The sequence below is a fragment of the Lepisosteus oculatus genome, chromosome 4 (assembly GCF_040954835.1).
Source record: "Lepisosteus oculatus isolate fLepOcu1 chromosome 4, fLepOcu1.hap2, whole genome shotgun sequence".
NCBI classification, from domain to species: Eukaryota; Metazoa; Chordata; class Actinopteri; order Semionotiformes; family Lepisosteidae; genus Lepisosteus; species Lepisosteus oculatus.
In genome coordinates, this window is record NC_090699.1 from 53,747,232 (window position 1) to 53,761,576 (window position 14,345).

The window sequence follows — 14,345 nt, forward strand, 5'->3', positions numbered from 1 at the left end:
GTAGTTGTCCCAAATCCTGGTCCTGGTGACCTACACACCTGTTTTCATTCCATCCCACCCTAAATAGATAATTGAAGCCTTAAGTGGACATTTACTGCAGAAATTGGTTGACCGCTATCTTGAGAGTTTATGAAAACGCGCACATTTTATCTGGAGTGGGAAATTCATGTGTCACTATTAACCTTCTGCGTAATTACCTGATTTAATTTATTCAGCCTTTTAATGGAAGGGCATTCATTACATTAGATATTTCCAGTCAGTTCGTACTATCTTTGTGTTGTGTAAGGTAAACAAAAGAGTTGGAAGAGTTTTGTTAGGATCTATGAATAACATCTTGTTTCCTTTAGCATATGCATATGTTACATTAGATATCTACACTTCAAGATTAACCTTTTAAGAAGGGATACCAAAACCTTTGGGGAAATCTGAAACACATGAATACATTTAGCTAATTGCATTCATAGACATCTGGTCATTCCTTCCTCTTATAAATCCATTATGGTTTTCACATTGTTTTGCCGGTTCTCCTAATGTATATTGTTTCCTTAATCTTACCAGTCACAGAAGTGAGACTGATAAGTTTATGATTTTCTGACTACACAACATCCATCTTTATCATTGATTTCTAAAGCCTTTGTACAATTTAACTCGATAAGTAAACATTTATTTCAATACTGATGGAGTTTCTTTGATGGCCCGAAGCATGATGTTGACATATTTTATAAAAATTGAAATATTTCGATTTTAATTTGAAATATGAATTCCATATTATCTTGCAAAGTACTTGAAAACTAATACATAATACCTGCAGATCCACAAGGATGCAGAAAGACCGCGTCGAATATAACAAAACCAATTCAGAGGAAAGCCTTGGGCTGATATCAATGTCTATTGCATGTTCTTACACTTTAAAAAATCGAATATTAGCATAATATTAACACAAAGTAGTCAATTGTTCTCGTGGTACAGTACTCTGTCCTCGACGTTGCTGGAACAAACGGTAACGAACAGATGTGAACGGTACAGAAGTTCAAATACTATATTTGTTATTATTGTGGTTGATAGTGAGGTTTATTAAGAAATTACGGGAGACACGTTTTTATTAACACAAAGTGATTATTCTCGTGATACAGTACTCTGTCCTCAACGGTTGTTGGAACAAACGGTAACGGACATGTGTGAACGGTACAGAAGTCTAAATACTTTATTTATTGTTGTTGGTAGTGATGTTTGTTAAGACATTAACGGTTGCGTTAACTATTAAACTAGATACGGCCATTCGGCCCGTCCAGTCAGTTAGGCGGTCAGTGGTTAATTGATACTGTGATCTCGTTCTAGACGCTTCTGGAAAAAAAGACTGAGTATCGGCATCAACAGGATCGCTGGGCAGCTAAGTCCGTACTCCCACAACCCTAAATTAAGTTGGTAACAGTCGCAGGCTGGTATTTTCGTTACCGGTATTAACTTTTATAAGCATTTAAGGATAACGTGCGCGGCTGTGGATGGCCAGCCCGCGAATCAGTACCCGCAGCTCAATGAAGGAGCTGAAAGGCGATTCTGGTACCATACAGCTCGCACAAATTGAAATAAAAAAATAACAGTACAAAGATTGATCCCGACTTCGCAGTCAGAACGTAAAGATGGCAGTTTTGGCTTCTTGTCTGTTTTGTAACAGGGCGGCTACTAGTCATGTCCGAGAAGTTGCGGCGGTGCAGGCAGGGGCTGTCTGCGGCTCTGGATCGGGCACTGGAGGGAAGCGCGGCGGCCCAGGGCTGCCTTCTGGTCGCCTGCGCGCTGGAGCGCCAGGCTCCGCAGCCCTCCGTCGCTCCCACTCCGCGGCTGTTGGCCTTCTCTGGAGAGGCCCCTGACTGTGTCCTTCGGCCCGGGGCAGTTCACTGTTTCCTTCCTGCCTCCCCGGAACACAGGGATTCCCTCTGCTCCTCTAACTTGCCACTGTTGTGCGGTGCAGTTTCACCCACATTACTGTCATTGTCTTCTCCGGTTTTTCCAGGGTAAGTTAGTTTATAGGGATTTTTCTCTTGTTTAAGGAAAAGGAGGATTGGGTTTATGGCGATGATTATGATAAATAATGAAAACAAAATAGCATAGTTTGTATTTTGGGTGTGCACCTTACTGATTCTCAGAATGAATGTTTTCAAAACATCATTTTAATTGCAGGCTGCCCCGGTGCTGAGCACAGACAACAGTCATTAAACGAGACTTTTTATCTGTTATACGACGTTTTTCTGTTGACATGGGTTTTGTCATGTCATTTTCCAAACCAGTTTATAGCAAACGAAGCCGGAGCCTACCCGGCAAGCAGTGAGCATAACGCAGGGTACACCATGGATGGGGCGCCAGTCCATCGCAAGCCAATCATACATGGGGACAATTTGGAGGTCACGGTAAAGGCTGAGGGGGGGATTTAGCCCGTACACCAGGAAAACTCCCTACTCTTATCGAGAAATGCACAGGGATCTTTAATGACCACAGAGAGTCAGGACCTCGGTTTAACGTCTCATCCGAAAGACAGCGCCCACTACAGTATAGTGTCCCCACCAGTATACCAGGGTATCGGGACCCACACAGACCGCAGGGTGGGCGTCCCCAGCTGGTCCCACTAACACCGCTTCCAGCAGCAACCATAGCTTCCCAGGGGATCTCCCATCCAGGTACTGACCTGGCTCAACCCCGCTTGGCATCAGTGGGTACCCAGTTGCGAGCTGCAGGGTGATATGGCTGCTGGCTTGACCATAATTGGATGAATAATTATTTCTTTTTCAGTTTATCTTACAGTTTTGCGAGGCGTAACATGAGATAGTAAGCTGCTGTATAGAGAGCTGTTGTAGCTAAAAAAAGAACTAATAAAAAATGAATTAGATACAGACACTTTTTAAGATTTACCAGGCTTTGGAGGTCCTCAGGCTTTTTAATTAAAAATAAATCTTATATTTCATGCACCATATATAAAACAGTTTTATTCTTTGGGAAAAAAATAGTCCAGTTGTTATAGATGTGGGAATAAATTAACAGTGAGTGCTCTGCCCTTACCTTTGAAGTTGATTTGAATGTATGTTATTTCAACTACTTCGTAATTTGTACTCCCGATTCCTCATTGTTTCTCATCCTGAATACTTCTGATTGCAAAAGAAGTTCATGTTATGTAGGCTATCACTGGGTAAAGAAGGCTTAGGCATTGTAATTCAATTTTAAAAGGTTTTCTGCATTTAATCACCTGCATATAAAACCATCTCCTTATTTATCAGGGAAGAGGCTTTCATTTGTGGAAAACTGGACTGTTCATTTTCAAGCAGTTCTGATCTTCCACTTGCTCAGGATTTGCTAGAAGGTAATATGTGGCTACAGTTAATGACAAGCATTGGCTTATGATGAAGCAAATGCATAAAAGCATAAAACACTTAACACCATGTAAATGCATGCTTAAAAGAACAGAGGAAAACATCATCTTTAAACCCATGCTATATTTCAAACGTTATGTGCTGTTCTAATCAGTGGCATGTATTCTGAAAGGCTTTTTACATATTTGCAGCCCAGAATCTTTAACATTATTCTTTAAGGAATAAATGGACCACGTTTTAAGACTGTGATAAGGATAACGATGTTTGGGATTGAGGAGGACATTACTCCAGTTTTGCATGTTTTCATTTTAATTTAATTCTGAAGATTGCTCAGACCATAGAAAGTTGCGGAAGCCTGATGTTCCTTAAGCCAAGTATGCATCGACAGTCAGTAAGAAGTCAGTTTGCTTGGGGGTCCCCAATATTATGGCTAGTGGGTACCCAACAAAGCTGGCTGCAGAAAGCATAAGACATTTGTAAAAGCTGATCCTAAGTGTTAAAATGACATAACCCCAAACTTCAATTGTATGTTATACATCTTTTCCATTCAAAGATTTTGAAGACATCCAGGCACTAGAGGATCTAGCTGGGAAGTTGGAGTTTGAGAACACGTTGAATAGAGTGTACTGTAATATGAGCCAAGGAGCAGAACTGGACAACCTTACAATGCTGTGTGGAGATGAGCTTAAAAGCTCACTAGAAGGAAGCAGTAAAGAGAACACTTCAGAAACAGAGGAACACAACATGATAGAGGCTGCACTGGAAATGGAGCAAGAGTATGACCTTCTATTTTATTGCAATCGCTTCTTCAGTTAGTTCCTTAAAAAGTGTGTTATGCGCAGTTGCCAATTTGAAAGTTGCATCATATTTCTCCACCTAATTTTCACAAATAGTTGGGCCCCCAGGTTGTTGCATCTTACAATAGGAGACCTCTATCACTAACTCAGATGTTTAATTTTTTAAGTATATCAGAAAAGCTACACTGTGCATCTCCTGCACACTTGATGACAGTTATGAGGATATTTAGTCAAGATGCAGTTATCTATTATTAATCAACACCTTTAATATAATTTCAGCTGTTCCAGTAGATATCATTCAAGCTCATAATATGACATCCTCCAGGTTTCAATTAATAAAAATAAAAGGAAGTACTGATTAATGATGAATAACTGTTTAGATTTTTTTATCCAAGCTGTGTTTTCATATTTATTTTTATGTTTATCACAAATGTTTAGTCTTTTCCAAAGTCTTATAAGGTGTATATTTTTCTAACTGTAATACATGTAAGGTAATTAAATAACAATACATTTGTACATAGACAAAGTAAAAAAAAAATACACCCTTAAGTGTATTTTAGCCTTCAAAATATAGAAAAGCTTTGTTGTAATTAACACTGAAGGCCAAAGCATGGCAGTATAGAGTATACCAGTGTACAGGTCAAAATGTTTCAATAAAAAAATCAAATTATTTTGAGACTACCCTTTACAAAAAACTGAGTGAATTGTTTAGACTCAATGCAAACTATTTGTGAAATGATTACATTTAAAGGGAAACTACAGTCCCAATTTTACAGACTAGTTATTAAATCCTGGTAATAAAATAAATCCATTAATGGTATAGAAAAACTTGGTATGACAGTATGGTAAGTTGCAGCAAAGTTCCCACAAATGTGACGTGACATGGCTCTTCCTGCCCACTAGTCACTGTAATAACTAATGTTATGTGATGTACAAGGGAATTAAGTACAGGTTTTGCAGAAGATATTTCACTGCAGAAAGTTTCCAACGCGATCTGCATGCAGAGTTAACAAGTTCCATTTATCGGCAAAACTCTCTCAAAATCAAGAGCAATGTTTCTATTGGTTTAAAAGCAATGTATTCACAAGTCAGCTTGTTAAAGTAATATGGCCTCTTTAAGTTTTGTTGTCTCGTTATGAATCACACAATATGGCGCTGCACATACCTGGAAATGTAAACTATTTTGTGATGTAAATTGGGGATTTTACAAGTTGCTGTGTATGTTTTACTTCTATTGTGGTCTGAAATGCACTTATCAATCCTGATTCTTTCTAACCCTGAAATATAAAAATAGCATTGCATTTCCTCTTTAAGTATTTACCTCAGCTATGTATATGTATGTAATACTAGGTACATACTATGTGGATATAAAGAATATTCAGTCATTCTGTAGTTATTGAGAAGCAGGATTTAACTAAAGCATACAAAGTCTGTTTCCTGCTCTACCTCCACCCCTCCGGTTATGCCTTGAAGAGAGATTTATCTCTTAATCTTCCTGGTTAGTTGAAGATTAAGCAAATTGAAATACCCTATTTTTAAAGTTATTCACTATGCATAAAAAACAGTATTGGTTATATTTGGTAGGTAGTTATAAAAAACTGAAGCTTGACTAAAAACTTTTGAACAAGATGTGAATCACAGCTTCTGTAACTATTAATGAAATTAAAAAGAATAAACCAAGGGCTTTACTTTTTTTCCTCCGTCAGCATGACTCGGTTATTGCAATCTGAAGCATTCATCATATGACCTTGAAAACTGCTCTGAGCTATGGGTGAATCAGGGTGAAAGATTCCAAATAAAAGGGTAGGCAAATGAAAGATGCCAAATAGAAAGTAATCATTATAGCAACATTTTAATTCTAAGAAACTACACACTTCAGTTCCAAAATACCTGTTTAGAATTTGTCAGATTTGATGTTTTCTTAGTTCATGGTTTAAATAACTGGGAGGAAGACTATCTCACACTTTCAGAAATCTGGCTGATTTATAGAACTCCGGAAACCACATGTTTTTTTTCATCCCAATAAAACTTAACACGAGAGGGTTTTCTCTTCTGATGCAACACATTGAGGAATTATAGTTTAAAAAATTAACATCTTGCACAACTTTAAGAGGAAGTGTGCTACAAGCAAAACTAACCCGGCTTAACAAATCAAATATCTTTTCACTACAGTGAATGCATGTTTAACATTTACATTTTTATACTGGAAATTGAAAGTATTCAAATAGTATACAATTGGAATAACGGAAGTAGAGGTATTTCACAGGCTTTACATGTTAAAAAAAAAATATCTGGAGTATTTTTATTCCTTGTTAGGCCATAAATGAAATAATTACACCTCAATACTATTAGTCACTTTATGCAAGTTACCCCCCAATCTTCTTAATATCTATTGGGATTATTTACAGTAAAAGGTACAGATCTAGATAAAAAAGGCCTTGCAACTGAAGCTTGACTAAAAACTTGAACAAGACGTGAATCACAACTTCTGTAACTATTAATGTAATGAGAAAGAATAAACAAAATAGTGTTTGAGTGATGGAGGAAAATGTAAATGGCTTTACTTTTTTCCCCCTCCGTCAGCATGACTCGGTTATTGCAAACTGAAGCATTCATCATATGACCTTGAAAACTGCTCTGAGCTATGGGTGAATCAGGGTGAAAGATAAATAAAAGGGTAGGCAAATGAAAGATGCCAAATAGAAAGTAATCAGTAATCAAAAAAGCATAAAAATGAAATGGAGCAAACAGGCGATGGAATGAGCTCAGTATTTAAAAAAAAAACTTCTGGTAAAAGTCCCAATTGAAGCCCTTCTATAATAAATTTTAATTGTTCAAGGATACTGAGTGGAAGGGGGATAGTAAATAAACCAAAGTTTACAATCACATTCTTTGTAAAGAAAATTTATTTTTCCACAATACACAAAATCCCAGTAACTCAGCTATGCTTTACGAGGGCCAAATGCTACTGTTAGGTTAAGGCTTTTACATTTACATCAGACACCCTTCTCTGCACATGTTTCAAAGGGCACCTTCATTCAGTAAAGAGACTAAACACAGCAGCACCTTGCTCTAGAGAGCATAAACAGAGTTGGGAGACACCCACATGCTTTTCTCGCAGAGGCAAAAGCAGGCAAGAAATAACAGTCTCGCCAATTTGGTGTTAAGAGATACACAGCGACAGTTGTGTGAAGCAAAGAAGAAACCCACTATTTCTGAAAATGTGCAGACTGCAGATTAACAGATGAAGCAGAATCATTACTATCTTTCATGGCGCTCATGTTACTTCAGGCTTATCTCTAGCCACACTAATGCTTCTCTAAAGAAAGGGCCTGTCTACTTGGCCAAGCTCAGCAGCTTTTTGACGTCTTCCTCGATGTCGCTGGTGAGAAATCGTCTGCTGTAGCGCTTGAACGGCTTGCCATCAGGGCCAATGAGGAACTTCTCGAAGTTCCACGAGATGTCATTCCTGCAGACCGGGCTCCAGATGATGTACTTGGGGTCGGTCATGAGGGACAGGTTGTCATCACTGGGGTAAGGCAACTGCTCCTTAAGGAATGTGAACAGGGGGTGGGCATCCTTCCCATTCACATCCACCTTCTGCGTCAGAAGGAAATCCGGCACAAACCCATTGCCTGGACGGACATACTTCAAGGAATTGAGAATCTCTTCGTTCTTACAATTCTCCTGTGGAATTGTAGGAACATAATTGGTTATAAATGGCTCAACTGAATGTCTGAAATATATCTAATAACCCTTTTATAGTCAATTGAAGCACTACAGGATTAGAGTATAATAGCCGAGTACAAAAACAGCCAGAGCAGTTATAGCACCTCCATTTTCTCCAGATAATTTTTCATTTTTAAACTTGCCATCAGTTAGGAATCAATTCAGTAATTTATTGTAATGTTTAAAATGTATTTAATGGCGTTGAACTAAAAAAGTGTTAAGGTTGATTATCCCTGAAAAACCGAATGAACTTTGTTTTACCATCATAATTATTATCATTATTTCACTGGGACATTTTCTCCCAGTATGTTGGTAAATGGGTCCTGTAAATCCTAGCCTCCCAAAAACAATTTGTTCAACGCGACAACTCAGTCCTCCTGCAACATTATCACAATTGGTCTAATATATAAAAAAAATGGGGCTTACAACGCCCGATTACCACACAACAAAAAAAGAACTGAAGTTTAATCATTTAGGTTACTTCAAAGCTAATATTTCACTTCAATCAATTAAGAATACACACTTGAAAAACCGAACGATTACCGTTTCCTTTTAACCGATAGCCCAAAAGATAAACAAGATTATTTCAGCGGCTCATGTGCAAACAGCTCGCAAAAAAAAACCTGAACATTAAGCAATAAAAAGTACCATCGAAATTATGAGATTTCCATTTCCTTGTGAACTCAGGTGAAGCCTTGCCTTCACCAGATAACGGAAACGTCACAAAGTTACCGTTTTTCTAACTTCCTATGAAACTAGAGAGCCACTAAGGTACTTCAAGCTAAAGGAAATTGCTCCTGCGGTCAGAAGGAGTAACCTCCCTACCTGATATCCGAACTGGTTACAGGGCACCCCCAGTACCACCAGCCCCTGGGCGCCGTAGCGCTGCTGGAGCTGGTTCATCTGGGTGTAATCCCTGGTGGTCGTGCCTCAGAGAGACGCCACGTTCTCGATCAGCACGACCTTGCCCTTCAGCGTGGAGAAGTTATACGCTTCTCCCGTGGACAGGAGATTCATCGAGAAATCGTAAAACTTCTTCATCCCTCCAGCCATCTTGAAACCCAAAGACTGTCCTGCTTTCCCGCTGTCAGGTCCCTTTTGTACCCGAGCCTGGAGACGCTGGTTCCAGGTGGTGCGCAAGGAAAGGGGAGGTGTTAAGGGGCTGGCCTTCAAATGTTAATAATTTTTTGAGGAAGTTTTCCAAAATGCAAATTACAGAAACCCTTATATGAACAAAACAGAACACTAGGCGGCTTCTGCGTCTATGCGTAATATTTATGCGTGGGGCTAAATGGAATATTTGTGTTGAGAAATAACCCCAAAGTGCCCAAGAACTCCTGCAAAAGGAAAATGTTTTCGATATTTTAATCAATGTATAAAACGACAAAAAAGCACAAAGTATGTTCCTATATCAGATAACGCTGTGAAAGGAAACGATAGCTTTATCTCTTTTGTATGTAAGGTTTGAAATAACCGATGTTAGCAGGGTGGTGTACAAACGGACCAAGGCCTCCTATTGTAACAGGAGGAAATAGATATTGTGTAAGGAAACGAGATAGGTTAGAAATCGCTTATTTCAGTGTCGGCAATCTCAGTTTTAATTGCACCAGAGTTAATAAAAGGGACAACACAAAATAATCTTTATTGGGTGATAAAGTGTGATAGTATGTAAATAGGGGTATGTAGGCGAATTTAACTTGGAAAACAATCTGCGATGCCAGTAGAAAATAATTAGCCTTTTTCATGATGACTCGGCAAAAATAAAGCTATAGTTCAAGTAGGTAAAAATAAAGTTGGATATTCACGTTGTCTTTACCTTCAAATGGGTTTAAAAACCGATTCCTGGAGTAACTGTATATATCGAGACTTATGCAGTATTAATAACTATTGTTTCGGGAGTAAGAAGAGGATTGGACTAAGCAAAGTACGGCGGTTCTTTCATAGAAGTAGTGAAAGGCGTTAGACGCTTTAAGACATATCTTGTCCTATATAAATACTAACTTCCATTTTTTCACGGTCTTTTAAATAACCATCTTCGGTGTGAAACACGCTGTACGTCCTTACATTTCGTACGTATATTTTTATAGCCCACTCAAGCATAAATTATATAGAAGAGCATCTAACCAAACCAAGAACAGAAGACGCATATTTACAGAACATACAGAAATATGTTTGAGAACATGGAACAAGATACCTATTAACATGCTGACACCGATACAATGGTTTCTGTCTAGAGACAGCTGCATGATATCATCTGATCACTCAGCTACATAGCAATTAAGCCAGTTAGGTATACCGAATTGCCTCATCTTGTTTGTCACCTTTCTTGCGTTGCAGGGTTTCCCTTTTCAACATTAAACAAAAAAAAACAGTAAGGAAAATGACGAAAATTAATATTACAAATCACATTTCGAGACAAACGATGGCGACGGACGGAAGCTTTATTTCACAACACTTCGATCAGCCCGAACACTTCTGAGCGTAGCTGCGACTTGTGTATTAATAGCGCCCTCTCCTGTTGAAATGTGGTACAGTCTCGGCGGGGGAACAGCAGGTAGGCGGCGCTCTGTCTCAGTCCAGATCTGCGGGAAAATGGCCGGCCAGGAAGATCCCGTCCAGAGAGAGATTCACCAAGACTGGGCAAATCGAGAATATATAGAAGTTATTACCAGCAGCATTAAGAAAATCGCAGATTTCCTCAACTCGTTCGGTAAGAGATTTTGAACTGAAGGCGAATATGAAGGGTCAGAGATGTTTAATACAGAAAACTAGGCCTTGCCCTGCTGCCGTCTCATTCTTAAAATGCATCGGGTTTTCTGTTGTATTTAAGTACTGTATGACATAAACCACACTGTTGCAATTTATAATACATATCTTAGCTGAAACTGTCAGTCTTTTAATTCGGTGGGCTTTGAGCGACGTAACGTTTAAGAGTATGTTCGGTCAACATCCTCAAGGGATAGGGCAGTTGTATTTAGTTAAAGCATACACCCATAAATCTGGGTGATTTGTATTTTTATTTGTACCAGATAGCTCTTTAAACCCATTCCGTAGGATTTTTTTTTAAACAGAAATCTTGTCAACGTTTAGCATTCCGTTACTGGGTGGTCCGGATGGGGTTATGAATGTAATTATCTTTGCTCAGCCACGTTATTTGAAAGAGGTTAAATTACTCTATAGGAACAGGCACATTAGGACACGAATTCAGACCTGAGGCCATTTTACAGCTTCCGCCTCTGGACAGCCCCAGTGCACTATAGATGTTGCTGCAGTTTTGATGTTTCCCTGATGTTGCCCCATGATGTACATGTAAATTTGTTATCATATTGCTTAAAGCAGGGGGTATCCAACCTTATTCTTTGGGTGTAACGCACCTAACCTAACATTTTCCCTAATTGAACACTTAATTGAGCCAACACTGTGCTTGATTGGAGCATTTGCAATTTTGTTCCACTCAAATGATGGACTTATGAATTGCAGAAGTCAGAAGGCGATCTCCAACATGTTTAGGACCTGGAAATAATTGGAGGTTTCAAATCAATCCGGTTATTAGATCAATTAATAAACTAGCAGGTGTTGGGGACTGGGGAGCTCCTGCTTGAAGAAGGAACACGTGAACACGTTATTTTATTATTAGCAGCCCAGAAACAAGTACATAGGCTACTGCCTAGTGCTGAGGATCTTCAGTTTTTTAGCATCTTCTCTGCCCTAGGGAAAGCTTGTCATGGAATGTGATGTTGAATTCAAGAGAACCTGTTAACCAGGGGGCAGCTGAAAAAGTCTCTTTTGTGTCACAGGGTTTTAGGGTTGTATAACAATGTAGTACTTAGCAGTGTTCCTAACTATCGGAGATGCTTCAGTATTTTGTATTTTTTTTCAGGTTACTAAAAGTGTCAACTGCAGTGGCTTGTTTGATATAGGTTCTGGTATGATAGTTATAAAACTCAAAAGACCTGGTCTTTTGTCAAGGAGAGGATATCTGCTGTCTAGGGAGACAGTGCATGTTGGGAGCCTGCAAGTGATCGGATTGAATCTCGGTAGGGAGACCTGCACTCATCACACTGACAGCTTGGGCTAAACTGATTGGACCCAACAGCTGCAGGATTGTCTGCTGCACAGTTGTGTTACAGCAGTACTCAACAGCAGGTTTCTCATGTATAGATATGTCCTGTCGGTCCCGATTGGCAACTCTGAATGAGAAGCTGACGGCGCTGGAGAGGAGAATTGAATACATTGAGGCTAGGGTAAGTAGTAGGATCTGTTGTGGGGCACTGATACTTCAATATTTAAATACTAGCATTCTGGATTTCCCTGTGCTTCATTTCATCCTTCTAGGGGGGGAAAAAATGACAAATGTATTTGTTCTCGAAGTTCCAGTCACAATTAACTGATGACTCGCCATTGAACGGGAATTGTTTAGTAGGAGGAGTGTTCATTGTACACACAGTCATTGGGAATGTGGGATAGTTGCCTTGAGAATTGAAAATTACTTGTTTTTTTTTTGTGTTTCATTTCCCTGCACAGTCATTGTTACAAAAAGAGGGTAGGTGGGTCAGAAAACTTCACCATAAAGTCAATATTTTAATGTTGCAATCTCCAGATTCATTCTGGTAGAGTGTGTTGCAGTAACACCTACTCAGTGTATTGCCTTTGACTCATACAGTACCTCATGGCCTTTATTTGCTGTTTTGATTCTGTACTGAAAATGCAATTCCTCTGCAGACAGCCGCAGGGCAGATTTCTGCTCATGTCCTGGTCTCATTGCAGATATCCAAATGCATAATTTCCATGAGACAGGTGATAACTGAGAGCTGTATCTTTGCTTATAAATACTAGTCTCTGGTCGTTAAAGTGACAAAGCTAATAGCACATTAAAGGTTTTTTTAAGATCAGCTATATTTTAACAACATCAAAAGCCAAATAATTATGTCATTTTTTTCTGGATGCTAAGTGCTTTCCAGTGAAGGATGAATGTCATTAATATTAAACTCATTATTCTTCTTTCTGTATAGGTTACAAAGGGGGAGACATTGACTTAGGCCGCACGGGGACACAGGATTCAGAAGAGCCTGGAGTAGCTCTGTATAACAATGGCACCCAAACATCACCTTCTTCCATTTTATAACATTTTTTAAAATATGCTTGCATACTTTAGACACATTTGTGTTTGCACGGGACAACTAAAAGACCTTCCCAAATGAGATGTGTGCGTGGCTTTCCTTTTCTCTTAATCCCTCTGGATATCTTTTAAGTCCCAAGACCTGTTGCTTACTTTTGGCACTCTCCTCAAAATGATGGTGGCATTTGAGGACAGTGTTTAGAACTGCACAGAACACCGCATAATAATTTTAGCAGGTAATGTAAACGTGGAGACAACTCGCAGTAGCCCGCAGGAATGAGGAGTTAACTACTATAAGCAGCATGAAGTGTACCTTGTGCTTGTGAATGAGTGAAGCAGTAACTAAAAAAAAATGTCACTGAAAATCCAACTGTCCTTTGAACCTTTAAACCTCACCCCTTCTTTTAGAAATCCTCACCCCCTAATCCCTCTTTTACTAAAGCAGACAGGGAGGTGGTGCTTGCAGAATGCATAGAGGGTGCTCGTGTAGCAGAGACAACCAGTCATAACCCTTCTATCATGGGCACAGTGCAGGAAATGAAGAGAAGTCCCAGAGTGCCAAGTTAATTCTCTTATTGTGGACACTGTACTGCAGGGGTCTGCATCCCTGATCCTGGAATGTCCCCTTCCAACAGCGCTCGTACTATACATTACATACATACATACCTTAATTGGTGCATGACCAGAGATCCTTAAAAAAAAGTTTAGCTTTTCCTAATGACGTCAGCTGTAATGAAAACCAGAGGACACCTTGGCTCTCCAGGACCAGCTCTGCAGACCTCTGCTACTGTATCTCTTATTTTTTTTTCTAAGCTCTTTTTTTTAAACTTTGTGTAAGTGTAATATAACTGTACCATTTATGTTTGAAAAATTAAAATTGGAAAAAAGTGGTGTGGTGGAGGTTTTTTTTTTTCTGTGCTTAATTAACTGTAATGCCAAGCCAAATAAAAGACATGTTGTGTGTGCGATTGAGGAAGGAGCTGTGTTGGCGTGCGATCTATAAAGGAATACTGTAGATGGTAATTTCATGCTGAAAGGTCAAACAAAAGAAGAAAACACTGTTTCCCCACTGTCAAAGCCTTTTTTTCTTTTATTTGTGGAATTAGCTTCTGCTATTAATTTATTAGGTGTCTAGTTTTTTTAGGTTACAAGCTTAAGTCAGATATTTGCAGTTCTTGGTGTCGGACTTATTAAAATATTTAAAAAGACCTGTGGTCAATACCTACATTCTTCTAACCCCTATTATAATCATCTTTTAACTGCTTCATCTCCCAATTATTTTTTTCAGAGACTATCATGTACAACCATGGCACCATGAAAATGCAATTACATACATTCACA

At 39.0% G+C, this 14,345-nt stretch overlaps 3 protein-coding genes across 8 annotated transcripts; 2 read left to right on the top strand and 1 right to left on the bottom strand.

Moving 5' to 3' along the window:
• Positions 1-9: 9 nt before the first annotated feature.
• LOC107077378 (uncharacterized protein C3orf62) lies at positions 10-5,849 on the top strand. 6 transcript variants are annotated; one of them, XM_069189367.1, is made up of 5 exons: positions 10-1,185; positions 1,339-1,560; positions 1,676-2,012; positions 3,267-3,349; positions 3,913-5,849. In XM_069189367.1, the coding sequence occupies exons 2-5, from the start codon at positions 1,503-1,505 to the stop codon at positions 4,173-4,175; spliced, it is 741 nt and encodes a 246-aa protein (XP_069045468.1). In that variant the 5' UTR covers positions 10-1,185; positions 1,339-1,502; the 3' UTR covers positions 4,176-5,849. The 6 variants fall into 6 exon arrangements, with proteins under 6 accessions (XP_069045468.1, XP_015202812.2, XP_015202813.2 ...); XM_015347326.2 differs by having other exon boundaries at positions 1,339-1,421; XM_015347327.2 differs by having other exon boundaries at positions 1,339-1,394.
• Positions 5,850-7,044: 1,195 nt separating this feature from the next.
• gpx1a (glutathione peroxidase 1a) lies at positions 7,045-9,033 on the bottom strand. Its single transcript, XM_006630679.3, has 2 exons — positions 8,711-9,033; positions 7,045-7,843 (listed from the first exon to the last, which is right to left on the bottom strand). The coding sequence occupies exons 1-2, from the start codon at positions 8,936-8,938 to the stop codon at positions 7,493-7,495; spliced, it is 579 nt and encodes a 192-aa protein (XP_006630742.2). The 5' UTR covers positions 8,939-9,033; the 3' UTR covers positions 7,045-7,492.
• Positions 9,034-10,442: 1,409 nt separating this feature from the next.
• Positions 10,443-13,981, top strand: brk1 (BRICK1 subunit of SCAR/WAVE actin nucleating complex). The gene is made up of 3 exons (XM_006630680.3): positions 10,443-10,595; positions 12,047-12,129; positions 12,898-13,981. The coding sequence occupies exons 1-3, from the start codon at positions 10,478-10,480 to the stop codon at positions 12,922-12,924; spliced, it is 228 nt and encodes a 75-aa protein (XP_006630743.1). The 5' UTR covers positions 10,443-10,477; the 3' UTR covers positions 12,925-13,981.
• The last annotated feature ends 364 nt before the right edge of the window (positions 13,982-14,345 follow it).